The 25,912-nt window shown below is 46.3% G+C and overlaps 1 protein-coding gene across 7 annotated transcripts in view; it reads right to left on the bottom strand.

Moving 5' to 3' along the window:
• The window catches only part of SPHK1 (sphingosine kinase 1), a 92,188-nt gene that overhangs the window by 9,719 nt on the left and 56,557 nt on the right, over positions 1-25,912 (bottom strand). For 6 of the 7 annotated variants that reach the window (XM_068264167.1, XM_068264170.1, XM_068264169.1 and 3 more), the window contains 3 exons: positions 7,006-7,152; positions 3,887-3,981; positions 3,676-3,791 (listed from right to left, as the gene is read on the bottom strand). In XM_068264167.1, coding sequence (XP_068120268.1) covers positions 3,676-3,791; positions 3,887-3,981; positions 7,006-7,152 — 358 coding nt within the window. Of the gene's footprint in view, positions 1-3,675; positions 3,792-3,886; positions 3,982-7,005; positions 7,153-13,813; positions 13,835-25,912 lie in introns of those variants that run through there. The other variant, XM_068264171.1, reaches the window with a different exon arrangement.

Here is a 25,912-nt window from a genome sequence, read left to right as displayed (position 1 = left end):
ATCAAATTGGAAGGTCGATTAGCCGCGAAGTCATCTGATGTAATGTCTATAAGCTAACTATTAAAGAGACTCTGAAGCAAATTTTTTTTTGCTATATTTACCTTTTAATTAGCTTTAGAAGTCTCATCAGCGGTAAACCGCCGCATCCCCGCTGAAAAACGAGTGCTGCAGACCCCCCAAATCCACGGGCAAACATCCACGACCAACTCGGTCGTGGATTGTACTGCCCTGAGAGGCGGAGCTATGAGCTGTAGCTCTGCCTCTCCTGCCGTTAATCGCCGCACAGATCGCCGCCTCTCCCCACCCCTCTCTGTGAAGGAAGAGTGAGAGGGGCGGGGCGCACGCAATTGACATCAGAAGAGGCAGAGCTACAGCAGAGAGCTCTGCCTCTTCAGAAGTGCTTGCCAGATTTCCCACCCCCCCCCCCCCCGGGATTTGGGGGGTCTGCAGCCCTCGTTTTTCAGCGGGGATGCGGCGGTTTGCGTCTGATGAGAGTATTGAATTGAATTAAGAGGTAAATGTAGCAATTTTTTTTCGCTTCAGACTCTCTTTAACCTAATGGATATAGCTTAATGGTTAAGCTCTCTGGTTTCCCAACACTGCAATCCCAAGCAGTTTGGTGTTCAATTCCAAGGTCTGGCCAGTGTCCTTGAACAGGCCAGAAGGAGGATACCAGTGGTGTAGCAATAGGGGGTGCAGAGGTAGCGACCGCATCGGGGCCCTTGCACTAGAGGGCCCCCCCCCCTTCAAACACAATATTAGCTCTTCATTGGTCCTGTGCTGATAATATTCACTTCTATAGACGCTTTGAATAGTAGTGATCATTAACACACTGTTTCTCAACCCATGCTTGCACCTCTGACATCTTTTTATTGGTTTTAGTGCCTTGTATCAATTGTTATCTATAGAATGCTTGGGAGGCCCCAATGCTAGACTTGCACTGGGGCCCACGGCTTCTTAGCTACGCCACTGGAGGATACCATCATGCAGTCAACACTTTACTACCATGTTTGGTGTAGTGGTTAAATCATTAGACTACTCACAAGCACCATATTCTGTTTTAGGTGAATGACAAGTAGGAGTTACCTTGTGGGGACAATGACACTCAGCTCTTAAGGTGGCCATACATTAGAACGATTATGGGCAGATTCGACCAAGAGACAAATTTATCTCTAATCGAATCTGATTAAAGATAAATTTGTCTGTAGTTGAATCTGCCCATACACTACAGGCCGATTCCCGTCCGATTTCAGCATGAAATCATCAGGGAATTGGCTGAGCCGCCGCGTCCACCCACGAGGCTATGCGGCGCCGGCGTGTATGCGGAACCCGGCGAGATGGACGGAAACCGCATGGAGGCTGACACCGGACAGGTAATGTATAAATGCACACACACCACATACATTTATACATTGCGGCGGCAGCGGCGGGGGTTTCGTCGTCTCGTCGCTCGTTCGCAATTCGGACGGTGTACCGCCGCGCACCTGACCAACCAACTTCGGCCCGACATTTTCCAGCATGCGCGATTGACCGTGCGGCCAAATTTCTGTCCCGGAATTGTTTGTCGGTCGGGCATGCACTTGGCAACACCAATTTTCATCCAATTCGATTATAATAATCGAATTGGATGATCGATTGGTTGGTCGGCTGGCTGATGTATGGCCCCCTTAAGTGATTTAAAGTGATACTTAAGTGAGAATAAACTGATGGGATAACTAATTATATATATCACCATACTTCTGAAAATGACTTTTAGATATCCCACAATCTTATGTTATGTTTGAAAACTAAAAAAAAGTAGATTTATTGTTTTGTCTCAGTTCAATGAAACAGTCAGTCTCTTATCTCTTAGTGCTAAAATATATGAACTATTAACCTTTTTATCTATCCCCTACTCTCAAAAGTTCAGTTCTCTGCGGGGAAAGCTGTAGTTACTTATAAGCGAAGGAGGATATAGGGGTTGATTCACAAAGGCTGCCTACTAGGCCAATCAAAGTGCAGGACTACTGTTCTTTGAAGCTACTGGACCTGCCGGGCTCCGGGCGGGTTCAGTGGAGCACTCGTTAAGTTTAACGAGCCACTCATTAAAGTAACAATGAAGAGCATAATTTTGCAGCGCACATTATGACTGCATAGCATGCGCTGAGAATTATTAACAAGCGCTGTAGTCATTAAGCAGCGCAGCTTTGTAAATAAACCCCACAGTCTGACTGGATCCCCACTAGAGAAGTCAGTCCCATAGCCGAATATTAACTCTTTGAGGCAGAGAAAAAAAGAAAAGCAGCACAGCATTTATTTGTGTGCTTGGCACTGTACATACACGTCTATCTCAACATGTCACACTGGACCACCAATGACATATTTAGACATTACTCTTACTAATTTTTCACACATGATTATCTGGGGTGATCTAGCATCTACAGCGATTTGTGCTGGCCAATCAGCAGCTGGCGGGCATGGAGCATTGCCTGGTGCTTTATTTCTGAACTGCAGGTGAAGAGGAGGAAAAACATGGATCATCTCATGCAACTTGCACAACCCATTCCCTGACCACCACCACCACAATCACACAAGAGCACTGTAATAAACAGTGCAGGAGATTTGGGCGCAGCCGGCGCCACCATAGACCGTAATAGGAATTAAGGTTATACCGGCGCACAGTGAGTAACTTCGGTGCCGTCAGAAGACAGAGTTTAAGTTACTTTTAAAACACTGTGATTCATCTGCCAGCAATAGCTGGAAGCCAAATTACATCATTCCCCACCATCCACATCAACCTGGAAGGGGGATTAGTAATTAACGCCGCCGGGACTTGTGCAGCAGCAGGATAAGCCATATATCAGCTGTATCCTGCGCCCAAGTCTCCAGGCGGCGATTTCATAGGTACGCCCACACACACTGAGTTTTCAATCCTAAGGCCCGGTTCACATTGGCGTTTATTTGCGGACTGCTGCCGGACCGCAACGTCCGCAAACGGAACGGACGAGTAAGGGTCCATTGTTAAGCAATGGACCCGTGCGCACTCGTCCATTCCTCCAGATCCGGACGCGGTCTGCGGTCCGGAATTTTCCAACCTGCTCCAATTTTCCGGACGGCTCCAAACAAGAAACCCAGCACAACAGGAACTGATGAGAAACGGTAGTGCACAACACACTTCCGGATGAAAGCCGGACGTCCTACCCCACTTCCTGTGGGGTTCTCTATGGTACAGGCGGCCATGTGGATGTACCCTGCTCCGGACAGCCCCCAGCCTCTCCACAGCCACCCCAGAACACAGCGGAGGACAGGGAAGGACCCGACCATCCAGGGCCCCGCGGGATGAGGAGGATGATGTCCGCACAGCAGGCTCTCCCCAAGAAGGACTCCAGTGCTATTCCAGACCTTCCAGGCCCCTCTTTGAAAACGGAAATGGATTCAGGACGCATGAAGAACGGAAGAAGATCCGGATGCAAACTGAACATGACCTGACCGGATCCTGATGGCCTCCTGATGGCAAACGGATGTTCTCAGAACGGAACGGAACGGACCCCTGCCACCGGTAAGTATTTGCTCAAAACGCAAGTGTGAACCGGGCCATACAGTTATAATTTAACTGTTTATTTTTTCTCCGAGAGAAGAAGTAAGTATGGCTGGTTGTCTTTACAAGCATAACGAAGGAAATGGTACATTTTTTACCCTGAATAATAATTGAGAGAAGCAGCCAGGGCATTTCCTGATCCACCTGGAAGGATAGAGAGTGGCTTCTTAATGGCATCTGCCCAGTCTGGTCTTTCCATTAACCCATTAATGACCTGGTAAAGAAAAGCAGAGTTAGATAAGATACAAGTGTTGAAATGAAGAGAATCCCTTGTGCTAAAGTGGTAAAGTAAGCTTTAAAAAAAGATACCTCAAACATGAGTCCATCGCCTGACATAACCGCGATCACATCCCAGTTAGAGAGATCCTGGTCACGTACCACCTCCCATGCCTGGTTGGGTCGCTCTGTGATATGACAACAAAACAGTACATGTGAAGCTTATTGTGGGCAATTCTCCTGGGTTCTACTTAAAGAGATTTTGTAACGAAAAAAGTTCCCCTGGGGGTACTCACCTCAGTAGGGGGAAGCCTCTGGACCCTATCAAGGCATCCCCAGTCCTCCTGTGTCCTACGGCGGTCTCGCTGCAGTCCACGGAACGCACAGCCGACAATTTGTCAGGCTGTGCAAAATTTACCTTTTCTGGTTTCAGCGGGTGGCGCGTTGCGGCTCTTCCCACTGAGATAGGCGAAAATAGCCGATCTCTGTCGGGTCCGTTCTACTGCGCAGGCACAGGAGACTTGCGCCTGCGCAGTAAAGCGGCCCGACAGAGATCAGCTATTTCCGCCTATCTCCGAGCAGAGAGCAGATACTGCGCCTGTGCTGGAGCCAAGGAGGTAAATATTTACATCGCCGCCGCTCGGGGAGGATTTTCGCCTCCTCCGTGGGACCAAGGAGGACGGGGGAATTCCTCAATAGGATCCGGAGGCTTCCCCCACCCGAGGTGAGTACCTATTGGGGGAACTTTTTTCGTTACAGATTTTCTTTAAAATAAAAGGAACTGTAACCACCAAGGATTGAACTTCATCCCAATCAGTAGCTGGTACCCCATTTCCAATGAGAAATATTTACCTTTTCTCCAACAGAGAAACAGGGACATGTGTATGGCTGATTGTGGTGAAACCCCTCCCACAGTGTGACATCAAGACCTAGGTCCTAACAGTTTCCTGTCTGTGAGCCTTATAGCGCTGTGGGGAATAACAGCTGTTTCCAACTGGCAAGGAACCAGTATCTCCCTCTGTGCATATGTATAGCTATTAAAAAATAAAAACGTTTAGCCTATTGCATTGATAAGGGGTGTGATTATAGGCAATGACAGTTTGTGCTTTCATGTCTGCCTGTAGTAGATGATGACGTGCAAACTGATTTCTATTCGCCATGTAATTTGTTCACATTGTTTGCTCCACAATCAATACCTGATCTTTTTTCTATTTGTTGACTACTCGCTTTGCAATGTATTGATTTATTTTTTTCCCCTGTTGCCTGCAGTGGCATTCCTAGGGCATTTGACACCTGGTGCTGGGTATTAAATGGCACCCCCCTTCCCCCCCCAAAAAGGGAAAGGAGTTAGTGCGGCATGCTAAGCGCCACGGTGGGTAATGCAAGGTATAGCTGCCCCAAGTATTATAGGTAGCCTGGTATAGTTGCCCCCAGTATAGATAGCCTAGTATAGTTTCCCCAGTATAAGTAGCCTGGAATAGTTGCCCCCAGTATAGGGAACCTAGCATAGTATAGTACAGATGAGTTAACATAAATCCATCCGTATATATGCATAGGTAGTACAAATTTACTCAAACCAAAAAAATAATACTAGGTTCCCCGAGAATACGGGATATCCCTCTTCCCATTCAGTGGTTGCACTAAAAATAAGTTTGTATGAGGGGTGATTGATTGTTAGTATCTTGGGATATCCCATATTCTTGGGGAACCCAGTATTGTTTTTATGGTTCGAGTAGATTTGAACTACTATGCATATACGGATGGATTTATGTTGGTGGTAGTGTTTCTTATCTCCTCTAGGGTCCCCCGAGAGTTTGTCACTGTCCATATGTAGAGGTGACTTATTATCCTCTTATGAGCAGGGGCGTAACTAGGCCCCACCTGGCCCCCCTGCAGAATTTCAGAGCGGGCCCCCCCCTAGGGCCCGCTCGTGGCCGTTTCGTGGGGGCTGGAGGGGTGGCAGCATGAGGGGAAAGCCTTGACCACAGTCGGCGGGGAGAGGGGAAGTTTCCCCCCTCTCCCTCACCTCGAGGCTCTCCCCTCTGCGCTCCCCTCCAGCTAGATATAGTGTGGGCAGCAGGCAGCGGTGGGCAGATACATACCTTCTTCCGTGCGATCCACCGCAGACTCCTCGCTCTAGCGGCTAACGTCACTTCCGGAAGTTTCGTCACTTCTGGAAGTGACGTCAGCCGCTAGAGCGAGGAGTCTGCGATGGAACGCACGGAAGAAGATATGTATCTGCCCGCCGCCCACACTATATCTAGCTAGAGGGGAGCGCAGAGGGGAGAGCCCCGAGGTGAGGGAGAGGGGGGAAACTTCCCCTCTCCCCGACGACTGTGGCCAAGGCTTTCCCCTCATGCTGCCACCCCTCCAGCCCCCACGAAACAGCCCCGAGCGGGCCCTAGGGGGGGGCCCGGGCCCCCCCACGGTAGCATGGGCTGCAGGGTCTATTGTTACACCACTGATCGTGAGGACTTCAGCTACCCCTGGGTGGTTTATATGACCATCCACCTGTGGGATAGGAACTCATTTCAACAACAGAGTCTGGGTTCCCCCCCATGTGGTATATGTTATGGTGAAGGGTAGTTAGCCCGATTTTAATATTTATACTTATTAAAGGTAATGTTTTAGGGATTATATTACCATTTAGAAGGGCTTATTGGGGACTTTGTGTAGTCTCGGTGTTTGTGTGATAAACTAATATGGACAGAACCATTATTTACTTCCTTTGAAAGTGAACCTTGTACAGGACGGAAGAAAACCTAGAGAAATGCACCCTGTGTGTATTCCCTCCTCAGCTGTGACTAAGCACAAGTTGTAATTTGATCCCTCAGCTGTGTCAGCTGCTTGCCACACAGAGAGCTAATTTGTAAACACAGGATATTAACAATATGTCTGCTTCCATGAAAGCAGGAAGTAGACACACTGAAGATTTATTGCTGCATTTGTATCAGCTGTTACCAAAAAATGATGAGGGGCGAGTAATACATTTTGAATGAGATGTGCTGCATTGCTACCCAGAGACGTCATGCATACTCCTGCAGCCAATATGAATCTGTAATGGTTTTCCGTTCTTTTTTGCATTACGCATTGGTTCTCTGTGTAAATATATTTGTGCTCATGACCTCTGGAGCTTTCTCCCAGTTCGAGGGTTAAGTCCATAACTACAGATAATTCTCTGTGTCATCCTAATGTCCCTTTACCCCGCATACCTGTCACCAGCAAAGTGAATCGGACATTGGCCTCTGTCAACATGGTCATCACATGTGCCTCAAACAGAGCTAAAGCTTTTCCAGTTCCGCCACAAGGATTTACCAGGACAAGAATGCGCACTTCTGATGACAAACGCTGCAGCTGACCTGTGAATGACAAAGAAACAGAACATTACTGTGGTTTTTTGTTTAAACATGTTTATTGGTAGACTAATAATGGTACAAAGGTCAAAGCCAAAAGACACCATATTCTAGTCAAGGACAGTGTCATAAAGTCAAAAGGTGGTATATATTGACACAATATAAAAAGTACAAGAATGACATTGTTCACATAAGACATATGTATATAGTACAAACAAGGCATTGAGTGTTGGCAGCGGAAAAAAAAAAAAAGAATTGTACGGAGCAATCAGAGGATAGCCAGTATCCACCACAACGCAACCCAACATTACTGTGATTACCATGGCAATTGAAAGTAAATGGGGAGCTGAAGATCTATGTTTCAGTTTGGACATGATGGAGTTGATGCACTAACCACTGGTAATATTAGCATAATGTTACAACCGTCAGCAGTGTAGCACACGCTCCACAATTAGGTGACATGAGCATTGCTGTGGTAATGGGTAACACTCACGTAAATCATGTGCTTCCTGTTTACTATGACGTCACAGGAAGCAGATGGAAGTCCGATGCCAGACAGTATGTGTGCATCAGCAGTAAGAGGACTCGACTGCCTGCTCCGCTGCGCTCACTCTGCCTACAGGGAGGGGAGGACACAGACATACATTAGGAGGCATTCAGAGAGAGGGAGGAAGGGAGGAAGTAATGAAGCCGGCTCCCGCATCCCTCAATACCGCGGCTGGAGCCTCGATCAGTTTTTCCGCCTCCATTCTCTGTCCAGGCACCCCCCCCCCACACACCTAAAAGTGGCACCCTCCTCCCCACCCACGGGCATTCTCCCCACCCCCTCCACTGACAACCCCCCTACCCACCAAGTGTCAGTGTACCCTGGCCCATGCACCCTGGCCCCAGGCTTCCTGGCCCCAGGCACCCTGCACCCTTCCCCAGGCACCCTGCACCCTAACCCAAGCACCCTGGCCCCTGAACCCTTCCCCAGGCACCCTGCCCCTGGCCCCTGCACCCTTCCCCAGGCACCCTGCACCCTTCCCCAGTGTCAGTGTACCCTGGCCCCTGCCCCAGGCACCCTGCCCCCTTCCCCAGGCACCCTGCCCCCTTTCCCAGGCACCCTGCTCTTGGCCCCTGTCCCAGGCACCCAGTGCCTGGCCCCTGTCCCAGGCACCCAGTGCCTGGCCCCTGCTCCAGGCACCCAGTCCCTGCACCCTGCTCCAGGCACCCAGTCCCTGCCCCAGGCACCCAGTCCCTGCCCCAGGCACCCAGTCCCTGCATCCTGCCCCAGACACCCTGGCCCCTGCACCCTTTCCCAGGCACCCTGTCCCTGCCCCAGGCACCCTGTCCCTGCACCCAGTCCATGCACCCTGTCCCTGCACCAGGCACCCAGTCCCTGCACCCTGCTCCAGGCACCCAGTCCCTGCCCCAGGCACCCAGTCCCTGCCCCAGGCACCCAGTCCCTGCATCCTACCCCAGACACCCTGGCCCCTGCACCCTTTCCCAGGCACCCTGTCCCTGCCCCAGGTACCCTGTCCCTGCACCCAGTCCATGCACCCTGTCCCTGCACCCTGCTCCAGGCACCCAGTCCCTGCACCCTGCTCCAGGCACCCAGTCCCTGCTCCAGGCCCCCAGTCCCTGCACCCTGCTCCAGGCACCCAGTCCCTGCACCCTGCTCCAGGCACCCAGCCCCTGCACCCGGCTCCAGGCACCCAGTCCCTGCACCCTGTCCCTGCACCCAAGCACCCTGCTCCAGGCACCCTGTCCTTGCACCCTGCTCCAGGCACCAGTCCCTGCACCCTGGCCCCTGCACCCAGTCCCAGCACCCTGCCCCAGGCACCCTGTCGACACCCTCCTCCTTCCCACCCACTAGCACCCTCATTTCCACCCAGTGTCACCCTCTCCCACCCACTGGCACCCTCCCCCGCACACTCCTCCCATTGTCACCCTTTTGCAAAAGCACGGGTGTGGCTTAAGGCCACACAGGGGGCATGGCTTAAGTGTCCCTCTTTCACATCTTCAAAAGTTGGGAGGTATGTATATACACAGGATCTTCTCAAAACAATAGCATATTGTGATAAAGTTCATTATTTTCTGTAATGTACTGATAAACATCAGGCTTTCATATATTTTAGATTCAAATACACACAACTGAAGTAGTTCAAGCCTTTTATTGTTTTAATATTGATGATTTTGGCATACAGCTCATGAAAACCCAAATTTCCTATCTCAAAAAATTAGCATATTTCATCCGACCAATAAAAGAAAAGTGTTTTTAAAACAAAAAAGTCAACTTTCAAATAATTATGTTCAGTTATGCACTCAATACTTGGTCGGGAATCCTTTTGCAGAAATGACTGCTTCAATGCGGTGTGGCATGGAGGCAATCAGCCTGTGGCACTGCTCAGGTGTTATGGAGGCCCAGGATGCTTCAATAGCGGTCTTAAGCTCATCCAGAGTGTTGGGTCTTGCGTCTCTCAACTTTCTCTTCACAATATCCCACAGATTCTTTATGGGGTTCAGGTCAGGAGAGTTGGCAGGCCAATTGAGCACAGTAATACCATGGTCAGTAAACCATTTACCAGTGGTTTTGGCACTGTGAGCAGGTGCCAGGTCGTGCTGAAAAACGAAATCTTCATCTCCATAAAGCTTTTGGTGGTCGTCTTTCAGCCTTTCTTACCTTGCCCATGTCTCTGAGTATTGCAAACCTTGTGCTTTTGGGCACTCCAGTGATGTAGCAGTTCTGAAATATGGCCAAACTTGTGGCAAGTGGCATCTTGGCAGCTGCACGCTTGACTTTTCTCAGTTCATGGGCAGTTATTTTGCGCCTTGGTTTTTCCACATGCTTCTTGCGACCCTAGTGACTATTTTGAATGAAACGCTTGATTGTTCAATGATCACGCTTCAGAAGCTTTGCAATTTTAAGAGTGCTGCATCCCTCTGCAAGATATCTCACTATTTTTGACTATTCTGAGCCTGTCAAGTCCTTCTTTTGACCCATTTTACCAAAGGAAAGGAAGTTGCCTAATAATTATGCACACCTGATATAGGGTGTTGATGTCATTAGACCACACCCCTTCTCATTACAGAGATGCACATCACCGAATATGCTTAATTGGTAGTAGGCTTTCGAGCCTATACAGCTTGGAGTAAGACAACATGCATAAAAAGGATGATGTGGTCAAAATACTCATTTGCCTAATAATTCTGCACTCCCTGTATTATATGTATGCACCATTTTGATATATGCCTAGGTTGGTGACAAAGGAAAAATACTACCAGACTTATGAACTCCAGAACAGCAAGATCCACTATCAGTGTGGAAAAATCCCATAATACGTAAGTAAATCAACACACTGACAAACCAAATAATGTTATCTGTGGAGACGCAGCAGGTATTTGGAAACCATTAAATAAATAATCCAATGAAAACATCCAACGAGTTTATCACAATACTGTATTTGGAGACATCTGACCAAACATTCCTTTCACAAAACGAAACATCTGAACTGGATGCCATGACCTCAAATGTCTTTCTGTGGTGATTTCAGGGAACCAATGCCTACACCTCAATCTATATGTGGCTGGATAGTGTACTGGTTAAAGGCTCTGACACAGCAGACCAGGGTTTGAATTTCAGCACTTCCTGTTCAGTAAGCCGAGACCTTGGGCAAGACTCCCCAACATTGCTACGGTCTATAGAGTGTGCCCTAGTGGCTGCAGCTCTGGCACTTTGAGTCCGCCCGGAGAAAAGCACAATGTAAATATCTATTAGGTATGAACAGCACCATATAAGATACATGGAAAGCAGCTGGGAACATAAGACCTGAAGTAGGGCTTGAGAATACTGGCTGATAGATACCATATGCAGATATGTTGAATATTTTTTTTCAATAAATACATTTGTTTAAAATTCAATTGTTAAAAAAAATAAAAAATGAAAAATGTAAATGTTAAAAATACTGGTTGATAAGTTAAAGCGGACCCAAACCAAACATTTTTTTAATTAAAATATTTAGTTGCACCACTCTGACACATACATAGATAAATAAACACTACTTCAAGCCTATGAGCATTTCAGTGCATACTTTTCGCCCTCCTCTTTGCATAACTAGGGTTATACAGGTGGCAGCCATTAGCAACTCCTCCTTTGCTGGAGACCATCTACTAAACCAGTTTGTCGGATTCTGTCCCGGCAATTTGAAAGGAAGGGAGGGGTTCCTCCAATAAATGTAAAATATTTTAGATTTGTCATCATGGAGCTGAAAAAAGGCTGCTATTTATTATTATAATTTACAAAATAGATTTTATTTCTGAAATCTTGTATTTTTAATTTGGGTCCACTTTAAGCAACTGTATTAAATGCCAAGCAGCAGCAACAAATGCAAATACAATTCTGTGATGGGTAAAATGGGAAATAAAATCATGAAATACTAGTATATTACTCCCTCTGTATAAACCATTCGTAATGCCACATCTGGAGTATGGGATACAGTTTTGGGCACCAAACTAAAGGAAGCACATTCTGGAACAGGTAAAAAAATGGCAATTAAAGTAATCAGAGGGTCACATATCTTGGAGTCAAAATCTCCTCCAACTCATCTGATCACTTTCTATTGAACTATGAACCTCTGATAGCTAAGCTCAAACAAGATATGGTCGTGTGGAACTCACCCTCCATCTCTTGGATGGGGAGGATCCAGGCGGTCAGGATGACCCTGCTACCTAGGAGCCTATATTTATTCTGCACCCTGCTGGTTCCCCTAACCCAGGCCTCATCACGGGCTCTTCAGACGTTTATTTTCAGGTTTATCTGATGAGGAAGGAAAAGTAGAATCAAAATGAAAACCACGTTCATGAACAGAGCTAGGGGAGGCTTGGGAGTGCCCGATCTGCAGTATTTAACTACTACTGCACAGCACAAATTGCCCATCTGGCCCCAATAAATGCTGGGAAAAAATGCCACACTCGGGGTACAAATAGAAAACAACCTACTGGCCTCGTTCACCATTACCTGTTTAATCTGGTCCATGGGAGAGGGCTTGCCGAAACTCAACCACGCCTCTCCTGTCTCCTGACACTCTATTTGTATGTGGAATAGGCTGAGATTTGTGAAAGGCCTACAATCCAAGGCTCCTTCACCGGCCCTCATCTTTGGCAACCCTGGTTTTCCTCCAGGCGTGGAGCCAGGTGCCCTACTTTGGTGGAGGTCTAAGGGCTTTTTGCTATTTAAACATCTAATGTCGAAGGGCAAGACCCCCACCTCTGCCATGTAGATTTACCATTGGCAACACTCCATACAACCCCCATCAGCTTCACCTGAACCGAGGACCTATTTTGACTCATTGGGCTCGATTCACTAACCAGTGATAACTGAGTTATCACGTGTTAAGGCTTTGCACATGCAAACTAGGGTGCTAAGTAGTTTGCACTGCAAAGCTGTCGTTCCATTCGCGTGCTAAGTATCATTAGCAGGTGAAGTCATTGCTTATCACGCTACTTAGCACGCGAAGCTGCTGATTTTGCATGCAAAACGCTGTGCGCAAAACTTTACGCGCGCAAACTCTTTTGCTTATATTAACGCGTGAAGAGCCAGTTAGCACGTGCTAAGCAGCTTTTCACTGGCGTGCTAACACTTAACACGTTTTAGTGAATCAAGCCCATAGTGTGAAAACAGAGTCCTAGAGGTGAGGGGCCTTCCTATACTCAATATTTTCACAACCGTTGGAGATGGCGAAACTGTTGGCAATTGCGCAGTGGGAGCAGTACCTGGACTTTCCACTCTAGGTAGCTCGTCGAGCTCCAAGACAGTAGCTATACAATATAACTATACATGAGCACATCCCTCACCCCTGCCTGACTACATAGGATAACTCCGACTATTTATGATCAGTGCATCAGACATTCCTCCCAGGTGGGTACAATAGCCCATATATGGTGGTATTGCCCTGCTGTTAAAAGCTTTTGGTCCAAAATGTCGGCTCTATTAAGCACTGTTTTCAAGATCACTGTCTCCCCAGGTCCATGGATGCTGTTGAGGGAGGGTGGAAATTTCCCAGGCACAGTTTGGCCCAACATATTGTTGGCTGTGCGACTTCACTTTGCCAGACAATGGTGACAATCCACCCTATCAATAGACCTTAATACAAAAATAGTCACAGAAATTCTAATAGCGGAAAGACTACTCTGTATAGCAAACAGTACAATGGAAGTATTTCTGAAGACGTGGCAGCCTTGGCTCACTTATATAGACAACCTGGGCCTGTGGTCCCTGGCTACCTCCATCTGAAAAGCCCCTAAAGCGTAAAGTTTGCCCTCTGCTATTCTCAGATTGCTGTTTTTGGTAACCTATTTGGGATGTGGCTCATTACATCTGTCTCTCTCCCTGTACTATTACTTGTATACTATATTACTATTTTTTGATTGACCTGTTAATTTATAATTTCTTATGTTAAGATCTGCCCCACAATTGGGGTACTCTCTGGCTCTTTATTGTTCAAGTGCTATACGACTTTTTGACTTTTTGTCAATAAAAACCTTTTGAAACTAAACTAATGAAAGGGATGGAAGGTCTCACTTACCAAAAAACGTAGACACACTGGACTTATTTATCTTTAAAAAGATGACTTAACATGTATAAATACACCAGAAGGAAATACAAAAGCATAGCAGATAATGTCACCTATTCCTTTGTACAAGCTTAGGGACAAGATGCTGATCTGTGCATGGAGGAATATGTTTTCCCCACCTATATAGAAAGGAATTTTTTTACAGTAAAAAGTAGTTATGGAAAATCTCTATCTACAGTAAAAGAGTGCTTGGATACTTTCCTTGCATTTAAAGCGTAACTGTCAGGCATAAAATCAAAATTTTATTCTTTTGTTTTATCTGGTAAACAAGTAATAAGGATGCTAACCAGGCAATCCAAAACATAAAATTCACTCTTATTTTTTTTTCTCCATAAAAGATCATTCCCCAGTTTCCCTGGATCTTATTTGGTACATCTGTCGCACAAAGGAAGTTGCACGGTATGCAGAGTTTTCTTTTTTTCTTCTTTACTTTCCCTTCAGACATAACTAATGCAGCCTGATTGGCTGAAGCCTCTTTCCCTCCTGTTTTCCCTCCCACACCTCTGTTCCTCTCTGATTGTCCAATATTTCTCATGCAGAGACAATGCACTTTCTACTGTAGAGCTGGGTGGGAGTGTCTGAAGACTGGGAGGAGGGCGGGCAATGATACACATACAGAGTAATGGAGGAAATGATGTCAGGATGGGCTTCAAGATAGACAGAATCCTAAGAAGGATCTTTTCTTTTTTTAATATAGAAAAATCACTAAAATCAAAATGTGGACAGTGCAATACATGTGTTATGTAAGTAGAGCAAGTATTAATCTACTTATATATGTTTTTTTTTTCTAATACGGTATGGCTGACAGCTCTTCTATAAGGACATCCATGGCCTGCGCAGTCCGCTCCGGTCCACGCGGTGGTGATTGACAGAGCCGCTCGCACAGGCGCAGTACAGGCCGACCTGGAGGTCGGCCTGACGTCATCGCCGGGGACCGGGATGGAGCTACGGCGAACGGCTCCGGGCAGAGCTGCGGCGAGGGACATGCTGGGAGCTTGAGGCTGGATGAAGCCCTGGGTAAGTAGAGCTTATTTTGTTACATTTGCCTGATAACTCCTTTAAGGCTAACTGGCCCAAGCCTTGTAAAGGTTTTTTTTTTTACTTTCTCTGGATCAACTGGGATATGTGAGGGTGCAGGCTAGTGTTGTACCATTTTATGTCTTTTTGGTTGAAAAAAAGACATCTGTCTATCTAGTTCAAACTATGTATGTATAAAATGTGTGTACATCACGCATTACCTATGATGATTCTTTATTTGTAAAACACTTGTTTTCATAAGGAGATTGATATTTAAGGATATTGAGAAACACTGCCCTATAAGGCCTAGCCCACTGCTGGGCGCACCCACCTCCACAAATGTTGAGTGTGATCCAGTGGCGTTTCTAGGACCTCCGAAGGCTCGATACATCCCTGGGCTACCCAGAAGGAAAACAATGTTCAGCTTGTATCATGCATGGCAAAAAGCACCTGCATTCACAGTAGCCTATAGGTGGTGCCAAATAGGTTTAACCTAAATGTACGGTTTTCAACATGCCCCACTACATACAGCATAGGCAAACGCATTGGGGATTACAGCTGCCCAGAATCCCTCTCAGACCAGGTCCAGTGCAGTATCTGGGGACAGGCACAAGTTGAGAAACCAGAATATATGCAGGTATCCTGCAGCTCACAACACTGCCCCCTTTCTTTCCCTGCTACAGTTGACTTTGGATGTAGCAGCAGTGTGTGTACAGAGCATGGAGCAGCAGTGTGTGTACAGAGCATGGAGCAGCAGTGTGTGTACAGAGCATGGAGCAACAGTGTGTGTACAGAGCATTTAGCAGCCGCTGATTGGAGGGAAGGGACACGGGTGGGGACCGGAGCTATGGAGGAGGCGGGGGAGCGCCGGGACTGACAGCTGCAGATGTAAACAGCCGGCTGCGACACACTGTGTGTCGCTAGTTCGGCTGATGATTTATGGGGGCATAGCAGAGAGCAGGGGGAACTTAAATTATAAAACTTAAAGAATAAAAAAAAAAATCCCCCATGAGGAGATGAACTAGTCAAAACCCGTCGGTTCTGTCAGATTACTACCCACTGTAAGTGACAGCAGCATAGAAGAAGAGGAATTTATGGCTCACTTTACTTTGGAAGAAATATACTTACAGTACATGCATTTTGCATTTTACAATTTTTCGTGATAGTGCTCCTTTAAAGCACCTTTAATTACAGTGTTCACAGTTATAGAGATCCCTGTTATGGTGTCTCCAGTTATTCTTTCCTCCATTATAGTGCTTTCCATCATATATGCCACCTTCCTGTATTGTGTCCCCTGTCATTATAAGCCCCGATTACAGTGCCCATAGTAGTATGCGTCTCTAATATAATATCCCTAGTTAAAGGCACTCCACTTTGAGTGCCTTTCTTACAATTCTCCCAGTTATAAGGGTCCACCTTACTGCCCCCCTTCCCATTTACAGTGTTACTTATTATTAGCACCCCCTTTTTATATTAGAACACACCCACACACACACAAACGCCTTCCTAGCAAAGATGCCAGATGGACAGTGAATCTATCTCTTCTCATTCCCGCCCTTTTGAATCTCAAACCCCATGTGATCTCTTCCCCATTCCTGGCATAATATGCCCATCATGCTGGTAATACGCAGCAGGACAACTCAGAATGGCGGTCAGGTGGGATACACTACTTGACATCAATCCTCTTCTCTCCATAGAGCAGAAAAGGGTCTGTTCTAAACACACTACATGAGGCTGCTTATTACGTGACGTTTTCAAAGGAACCTGTCCTAATTTCAATACAGTGGTTGCTATCTTTATTTCTTTTTAACCGCTTGAAGACCGTAGGCTTACACCCCCTAGTGACCAGGCTATTTTTTTACAATTCAGGCCACTGCATGTTTGGGGTTACATAAAGCACAATTTGGGTAAAGAGGCGCCCCAGCGTGGCTAAAATTGGATTAAACACAGGATAAAATCTGGATGAAACCTTTGCTGATCAGCGATTTGCAATTGGCCTGAGGAAGCGGGCTTAGACCCATGAAACGTGTTGCCTGTGCTAAATAAATATTTCTGTGTCTATAAAAAGATCTTGTCATTGAGATAAGCCACCTTATTTTTTAAAATTTTATCTTGTTTTTAATCCAATGTTATCCACACTGGGGCGCCTCTTTACCCAAATTATTCTCTCCGTTTTACTTCTGTCCTGTGCAAGAGATCAGGTCCATTTTAAAGAGTTCCTTATGCACCTTTACAAAAATATCCTCATGTCAGATATAGCTTTCTTGCATATGATACAATGAATACATACTTTTGTGCAGAGTTTAAGAGCAAAGGAAAAGGCTTCCTTGCTAAATGTGAAACATTACATCAGGACCAGCTGATAAATGTGCACAGCACGTCCTTTACAAAGCAAGAGCTACTACTAGTTATTATACATACAGAACATATACATCACTTGGCTTGAAATGTTATCTGCTGTTTTGGACTCTGTAATCTCCACTTTGCTCTTTATCAGCTGCACACAGCCTAAAAACTGAAATGACCAGCCCCTAAAGTTCAGTCTGGAAACCTCTCCCTTGATTAGAACTGTTTTGTAGGCATCTTCTAAGAACCGTCAAAATAAATACTAATGAAGCAGTAATGTACTTTTTTGCAGGCTGGAAGCCTTCCTTCATGTCTAACACTAGCTTACTAAAACATCTGATGTGATCCACACTGTGTTTTAGAGTTAGATCTTGAATTTCTAGAAGGTTATTACTGCAGCTTTTGTATCATTTGGTAGGCTAAAAGATAACCAGTGCTCAAATATGAAGCCTGCATGCAAAAGCATAGCAATAGTCATAGTGCCTGCTATGGGGCCCAGGGCTTGGGGGAGGGGAAGGCCCATTTGTTTATGGGCCTTTCCATCTTCTTATATTGCTCCACTGACCAGTGTATCTAGAAAGTACTGCACAGCTCCGGTAGGGGGAAAAGTGGTATGTATGCAGTTTGGGGAATGTCCTCTAAACACATAGGCCTGGTGCACACCAAGCCTTTTGGTAGCGTTTTCAAAACCGCTGCCGCCTCTGAAAACGCTTGGCTAATGTATATCAATGGGATGGTGCACACCAGCGATGTGAGGTTTTTAGCAAACCGCAAACGTGCCTCCTGCTGCATTTTTGCATTTTGCAGATGCGTTTCTGCCTCAATGTAAAGTATAGGAAAATCTCAAACCGCTCTGAATAACGCTAGATCAGAGCGGTTTTCCAGGGGTTTTTGTTACAGTAGCTGTTTAGTAACATCTTTACAGTAACAATTTATGAAATCTGCTACACAAAAACGCTCCAAAAAATGCCAGGCATGTTTAGAAAACCTCTCTAAACATTCCTAGAATCGCTCTGAAATCTGCTTCAAAAACCTCTAGCGTTTTCAGGATCTGCTTGAGGTTTTTGGTGTGCAGCGGGCCAAAGACTGGATAGTATGAAGTTACTATCTGTATGAAGTTAGTAGGGGAAGTTATAACTATACATCTCCATGTCCCACGCACTGAATGTACTGTACATTGTATGTGACTGTAAATTGCCACATACACTTAAAGAGAACCCAAGGTTGGCTCATGAAAAAAAACTAGGCTACCTGACCTGGGGTGCTGAGCGGATCAGGTAGCCTCTGAAACCGCTGCTCCCTGCCGCTCCTGTGGGCCGCAGTGGCCCACTTTCACTTTCGCGACCTCTGGGTCACGACGCTGGAAAGACAGATTGATTCTCTCTCCCGGCATGCAGGGAGGCGGGACAATGGCAGGAGGCGTGGCCAGGGAGAGAAAGCTGCTTAATGGTTTTGAGCAGGGAATCCATCTGCCACATGTATCCCATCATACCTCCGAGATAGCGACAAATACTGTCGCTAATCTCAGGGGGCTATAGCATGGCGGTGGGGAGCAGAGAGTGCCTCTGTGTCCCATCAGCCCCCCCCCCCCCCCAAAAAAAAAGCACCTTGGGTTCTCCTTAAAGGACTACTATTGCGAAAAAAGTAGGCAGTTAAAATCTGAAAGAATCGACAGGTTTTGGGCCAGTCCATCTCCTCATGGGGGAATTCTCACGGTTTTCTTTGTTTTCAACAGCATTTCCTGAACAGCAGTTTAATTGCCAAAATAGTAAAATACCAGCCAGCACCCCTAATCACTTGCACACAATTTTGGCAGTTAGACTTTGCAACTGCTGTTCAGGAAATGCTGTTGAAAACGAAAAAGAACCCCGAGAATCTCCCATGAGGAGAAGGACTGGCCCAAAATCTATCAGTTCTGTCAGATTTTAACTGCTTACTTTTTTTTTGCGATAGTGGTCTTTTAAATCAATGACTGGAAAGGACGGTATTGCACAAGTTCACCTAGGCTGAAGGCACCATGAAAGTTTTACTAGAAGTCCTCATAATTAGTACGCTTTCTCTTCTGACTCACAGACCCATAAGAAAAGATGAATTGTAGGTTTGCCTTTTTTTAAAGTTGACCTGAACTCAGAACCTCTGCTCTAAAAGATACACAACAGAATAATAACCTTTAAAGAAAAAACATTTCTTTATTACAGCTGATACAAATACTGCAATAAATCTGCAGTTTGTCTACTTCCTACTTTCATGGAAGCAAACATATTGTTAACATCCTGTGCTTTCAAATGAGCTTATCTGCCGTGTCAGTCAGATGACACAGGGGATCAAATTACAGTTGAGATTAGTTATAGATGAGGGGGAATTACACAGGCTAAACTCTCTAAATACATCCAGGGTGCATTCTTTCTGTCCACTTTAAATAAAATTTAAAGTGGACAGAAAGAAGTCCACTTTAAATAAAAATTATAACCTAGAGGGCCCTTTCACACTTAGGCGGTGCAGTATTTTTACTGCAACCCAACCACCGTGCAGTGAAAATCTATAAAGACTTTCATACGGGGATGTCGGGAGCGACGCGATGGAAGTGACGTTTTTTGCCGCATGCCCGACTCAGGGCCACAACTACATTACCGCGCGGATTCTGCAGCGAGGTGCATCGGCCCGGAAGTCATGTTAGTGTATGGCGAGGCGTAGATTTTGGAGCTAACACCGACGTGGCGCCGATGCTTCGGTGCACTTCCGCTTAGCCCAAGCCGGAAGTGACGGCAAGCGCACGTCCCCTGCGTGTCACTTCCTGCTTGGCCGGCGGCCGGACAGGGATCACCGTGCAATAGCGCGGTGATTCCTGAAGGCCTGTTTTTGATGGTGCGATATGGTGTGTTGGGCGCGCATCGCTAATGCCGGTTTATAGTCTGAAAACAGCCTGAATGTCACTGACCTGTCCATGAATCTATTCATGCATTAGGAACTGGGCATGTATGGATGTGCTTTAAGGGAACAGGGCTCATAAGGCTTTTCAGGAGGAAAAACCAATTATGTATAGCTGCATTATTGATCAGAGGCAGTTTAGAATAAGTTATTTTATACTGAAAAGGCACAGACACAATTTAGATTTTCCACTGCCAAAATAATCACTTGAGATACTTTTGGTTGAAAATCTATGATCCCTTGGGTGAAGGTTTGTGGTCGATCCATTACAGACGGGTCTTTAGCCTGTTGCTATGGGTGCGGCGGAGGGGCGATGCGCAGCACATGAAGGAGGGGGTGGAGCAAGGGAGAATACAATAGAGTCTGGCTGCGCTCAGGCAATATGATCCAGCATGCCATATCTCCCGCTGATGTATCACACACTACATTCTCGCCCAAGGTGGTCTTTAGCAGCCACTTTGGCCAAGTTTAATCTAAAGTGTGTATGAACCTTTATTATTGCCGTATTCCCCATTCCCCTCTCCATGCAACAGACAAAGCTGCTCATGTCTGTATACTACTCCTTACAAACTATCATCTGAAACAAACTACAGTATCTCTCAGGGCAGCTTCACATTGCCCGCTGATTCTCGGCGATTGCGTTCAGGTCCGTGATCGCGATTCGGCAGCCAAATCTTGCTATTTCAGCGCAATTTGCGCTTGTGATTCCCGTCAATAGAACGAGAATCCCAGCGCAATCGCCCCAAAGACGCTGCATGCAGTGCGTTTGCGACTGATCGAAATCACAAATGCTGCAGTGTGAATGTATCCATAGGTATACATTAGCAGCAGCGCTTTGCTGATTGCCAGTGACCAGCAAAGCGCTGAAAAAGCACCAAGTGTGAACCAACCCTAATGATTATTTCAGGAGACTATAGTTTACAATGTGTGTAGGTGTGGCTTAAAGAGTACCCATAGCCCATACATGGTACAATTTTTTCTTTTTTTTTTTGATTAGATAATTTTGTGCAATTATTCCATTAGATCAAATATAAAGATTTTTCCAACATGTGCAATCTTTTATTGAAAAACTGGATAATCAATTGTTTTTTCTTGATCCCTCCAAAAAATTATTATTTTTAAATTTCATTTGATTCGATCGTTTTGGTCGAATAAATGGGAAAATTGTAACGTTTTTATTGTACCGTGTATGGGCACCATTACTTGCATTTGTTGGAAGCTAGGATCCTAAGCATCATACTTTTCTAATACATGTCGATTTTTCTCCTGTGGCTCCACCTCCCCACATTCTGAATTGCCAAGGGAGGGGCCAGCACTGACTGTGCTACCTCCAACCCATTCTCGCCTACCCCCACGTGAAGGCCCACCTGCTGGTGTCTGCAATGCTCATTTGTGACTAGTTTAATTAAAAGAAACCCCCAAAATATAAAATGATGCATAATTGAGCCCTAAGGCCGCATACACACACTCAACTCATGTCGCCCATCGGGGACCAGGACCTGATCCCCTAGGGCGACATCGCTGGGCCAAGCTACACACACGCTTCACAACTGTGTAGCTGAAGATGCGCTGTGTTGCTATGCGTGGGGGGGAGCAGTACGCTCCTGGTGACATCAGCGGGAGCGAGGATACAGCAACGCAGACGCAGTGGTTTTCAGACTTTAAAGTCTGAAATTCCAGAAGTGAACCGGAGGCGGGGCCGGAGCATCGGTGAGTGGCTGCACGGGCACAGGATGTCTGCGGGGGACCATTAGAAGCCCCGAGTACGATCAACTCATTTTCCCCCGACCCCCCTACAGTATTCCTTTAAGTCGGTTTAAGTCAGGCGTGTGTACGAGGCTTAAGCCTGCAGACAAAGCTCTTGTAACCGCCATGATAAAGCAATCATCAGAGCACTGGTCTTGTTTACCTACATAACTACACACATCTATCTGATAGGACCTGCACCAACTAGGAGCTGGCACTATACCATTACTAAGGATAATTTGCTGCTGTAAAACTGAAGCCGGAATTGAGAATATTCACTGTGACTGGAATGTGTCCCAACTCGTCACACCTGTCTTTGCTGTGTCACCTAACAGGTTACAACTGCCTCTTCCTGTGCATGGCAATGCTCTGCAGGCTGAGGTCAATGACTCGCCAGAGAGCTAACACAACTCTGTACAAATACACAGGCCTGACCAGGGGCGGACTGACAACTCATGGGGCCCCCGGGCACTAGGAGATTATGGGGCCCCCATACCAGTGTTTCCCACCTTTCACGTTATATATTTTTACAGACTAAGATATAATCATTTACTGACAACAGTAAATATTTTATATTGTGATATTTTATACTGATAAAATGGGTGCGCCGAAAAATGGGTGTGGTCACGCAACATAATGTGGGCGTGGTCATGGGTGGGGCAAAATATACATGACCTTAGCAGTGGTGTAAAACCTAGGTTCTCAACGTGTGGTACGCGTACCCCAGGGGGTACTTCTGATGGTTCCAGGGGATACTCAGGCTTGATATACTTAACCATGAACAACAAATCTAGGTGTCTCCAGAATAGGTAGCCAGGCCTATAGGTGTCCCCAGTACAGATAGCCAGGTCTATACGTGTCTCCTGTATAGATAGCCAGGTCTATAGGTGTCCCCAGAATAGCAAGGTCTATAGGTGTCCTCAGTATATGCAGCCAGGTCTATAGGTGTCCCCAGAATAGCCAGGTCTATAGGTGTCCTCAGTATATGTATCCAGCTGTATAGGTGTTCCCAGTATATGCAGCCAGGTCTATAGGTGTCCCCAGTATATGCAGCAAGGAGTATAGGTGTCCCCAGAATAGCCAGGTCTATAGGTGCCCTCAGTATATGTAGCTAGGTCTATAAGTGCCCCCAGTATATGTAGCTAGGTCTATAGGTGTCCCCAGGAGGGGAGGCAGCCAGTGAAAGAGGGCGATGGGCAGTGGCGGAGGAGGAAGGGGGGGGGGGAAGTCTCCCCCCTTCCCTCACCTTGGGGCCCCCCTTCCTGGCTCTCCCCTCGCTGATCTGTGTGCCGCTAGTCTGGTCTACTCAAGACCAGACTAGCGGCGCACAGAGCAGAGCTCCCTCTGGTGGCTGTAACAGCGGTAAGTCCCCGCCCGCTGTCAGCCGCTGTGCGACACTTACACATTCCGGAGGGGAGAGCCAGGAAGGGGGGCCCCAAGGTGAGGGAAGGGGGGGAGACTTCCCCCCTTCTCCTCTGCTATGCCCATCGCGCTCTTCCACTGGCTACCTCCCAGGGTTCTCTGGCAGGCCCCCCAACACCCCCCCCCCCCCCCGACTTGAAAATGGCATTGGTGAAAATTTGCAAGCAACACTGGTGATCATACTTGTGGGAACAGATATGAAGACTCAAGACGAAGCAAAGAGCAGCAACAGCAAGCAAGTACCTATGCCTGCCAGCAGTGGCGTAACTACAATTCAAAACTTTGATGAAGCCCCCATGTTCACACCCCTTCTTATGCCTTCCCCTTTGGTGCCCTTCACTGCCTTGGAGCCCATCTCAGAAGGGCCATCAGGATCTTCATACCCATAGCAAAGTGTAGCCTCAAACACACCTGATGTGAAGTATAGTCCCCTGTATTGAAGGAAGGTTAATAGGACCCCAACAGCTCTGCCCCCCCTCCCCCATGTGATTGCAGGTCCTGCTCCCCTCACCCATGCCTGCCAGATGCTCCCTCTGTCACTCTGCAGGTGAGGTGGGAGAGGACATACAAGGGGACCACTGATTTGATTATCCAGCACATCCCACAGATGCTTAATTGAACCAAGATCTGGAGGAGAGAATATGATTCATCAGACTGTGTCACCTTCTTCCTTTGCTGCACAATCTAGTTCTAGTATTTATGTGCCCACTGTAGGGGATTTGAGCAGCGGACAAGGATAAGCATGGGCACTGGATTATGGCTGCGCTGCCCCATAAGCAACAAGATGCAGTGCATTGTGTTTTCTGACACCTTCTTCTTATGGCCAGAATTAAGTTTTGTAGAGATTTGTGCTACGGTGGTTCTTCTGTGGGATTGGTTGGCCTTCACTTACCCTATGAATGAGCTGTGGATGGTCAGGATCCTGTCGCCGATTCACCAGTTCTGCTTCCTCACACCACTTTGGTAAGTGCATACTGGGAAAGTGCAGTTCTGAAGATGCTCTGATCTACCCATATAGCCTTCACAATGTGGTCCTTTTGCATGTCATTAGATCCTCACAATTGCCCATTTTTTCAGTTTTGCCTTGAAGGACTGACTGTTCACTTGCTGCGCAATATTTACCATACCATTTACCAGTTTCCACTGTATGAGGATCAGCTCACCTGGCAGTGGTTTTATTGGTGTGACTGATCAGTGTGTATCACTACAACAGACCCAAACACTACCTGGGAGGTATCGCCTATGCACCACGGGGACCTGCACAGTGTATAGCAAAAGCTTGCAGTCACATAAACCTACCATATGTTAACAGAAACTAAAATTCACTAACGATTAGAAAAGAACTGATCCCAGTCCACTAAATAAAAAAAAAAAAAAAAAAAGTGTGAAAAATCAACCTCTATTAACTGAATGGGGAGCGTGTGGCTCTGGCACCTTAACCCGGTCCTAAACCCAGAACTTTCTCTCTGCTCTAAAAGACACACATCAGCATAATAACTTTTAAAGAAAAACATTTGTTACAGCTGATACAAATCAGGAAATAAACCTGCAGTGTCTCTACTTCCTGCTTTCATGGAAGCAGACATATTGTTAACATCCTGTGCGTTCAAATTAGCTGCTCTGCCGGTACAGAGGAGATTCCTGAGCTGACACAACTGAGAGATCAAATTACGGTGTTGATTAGTCACAGATGAGGGGGGAATTAGACAGGGTAACTCTCTAAATACATACAGGGTACATTTCTCTGTTTTCCTTCTGTCCTGTGCAAGAGTTCAGGTCCACTTTAAGGTTTTTATAATTCACTGTGATTGGCTCACAGTGATCAGGGGGTCAGGAGCCAATTAAAAATCGGCTCCTGGCCAAGGTACGGAGCTCAGCTGTCTTTGACAGGGACGCGCGTTTGTGTCCCGTGCATAGGAATCAGTGGCAGCCAACAAGTGCAGCTTAGTTTTAATTACGGCCAGTTCCGAAATCATAATAATGAATTACTGGGCTATATACACTAATCTATAGCGAAGCGCTGTAAGGTACTAGGTGTATGAGAGGAACAGTGAAAGCCCACTAATAAGCAGAAGGGGGGCACAAAAAGCACATTTATCACTTCCAGCTGAATGCAGGTTTCCATCCTCAACAGTCTCTCGTGTGCTAGAAAGGGTAGCAAGTAACCACCTGCCACAGTGTTAGCCTCACCATCTGTAGCCAAACACCTCCTAGACAACTAAATCAAGACACGAGAAATAGAACAACCCTACATGTTTTCCCTCCTATTTAAGAGCTTCATTGGGGTGTGAAGTTTAAAAAGACAAGAATTGCCAAATATTGAGCTAGAGTGCTGTTATATGTTTTTGTGTTGGCACTTGTCTTTTTACATTTGAGAAGCCTTCAAAGAGGTGGGGAACGTAGGCTTTTTCTGTCTCACGTCTTTGTATTTTGTTGTCTTGGTGGTGTTTAGCTACATATGGTGAGGCAGATGAGGCTAACAGTGTGGCAGCTGGTTACGCGTACGTTAAAAAGGGGCGCTGGGAAAAAAGGGCGCCGGGTTTTTAACGATAAGCATGGATAACGTTTAAAAATGTATTGTACTGTATTTCGTTTAAAATTAATGTTTTTTAAAGTTATAAATCATTAAATAATGTGCATTAAATCGGCAATTGTAAAAACGTTAATCTTTCGTTTAAATACTGAAACGTATA

The sequence above is a fragment of the Hyperolius riggenbachi genome, chromosome 12 (assembly GCF_040937935.1).
Source record: "Hyperolius riggenbachi isolate aHypRig1 chromosome 12, aHypRig1.pri, whole genome shotgun sequence".
In the NCBI taxonomy this organism is placed as follows: domain Eukaryota; kingdom Metazoa; phylum Chordata; class Amphibia; order Anura; family Hyperoliidae; genus Hyperolius; species Hyperolius riggenbachi.
The sequence above is the reverse complement of the archived record's forward strand: the minus strand, read 5'-3'. Positions and strand labels throughout refer to the sequence as shown.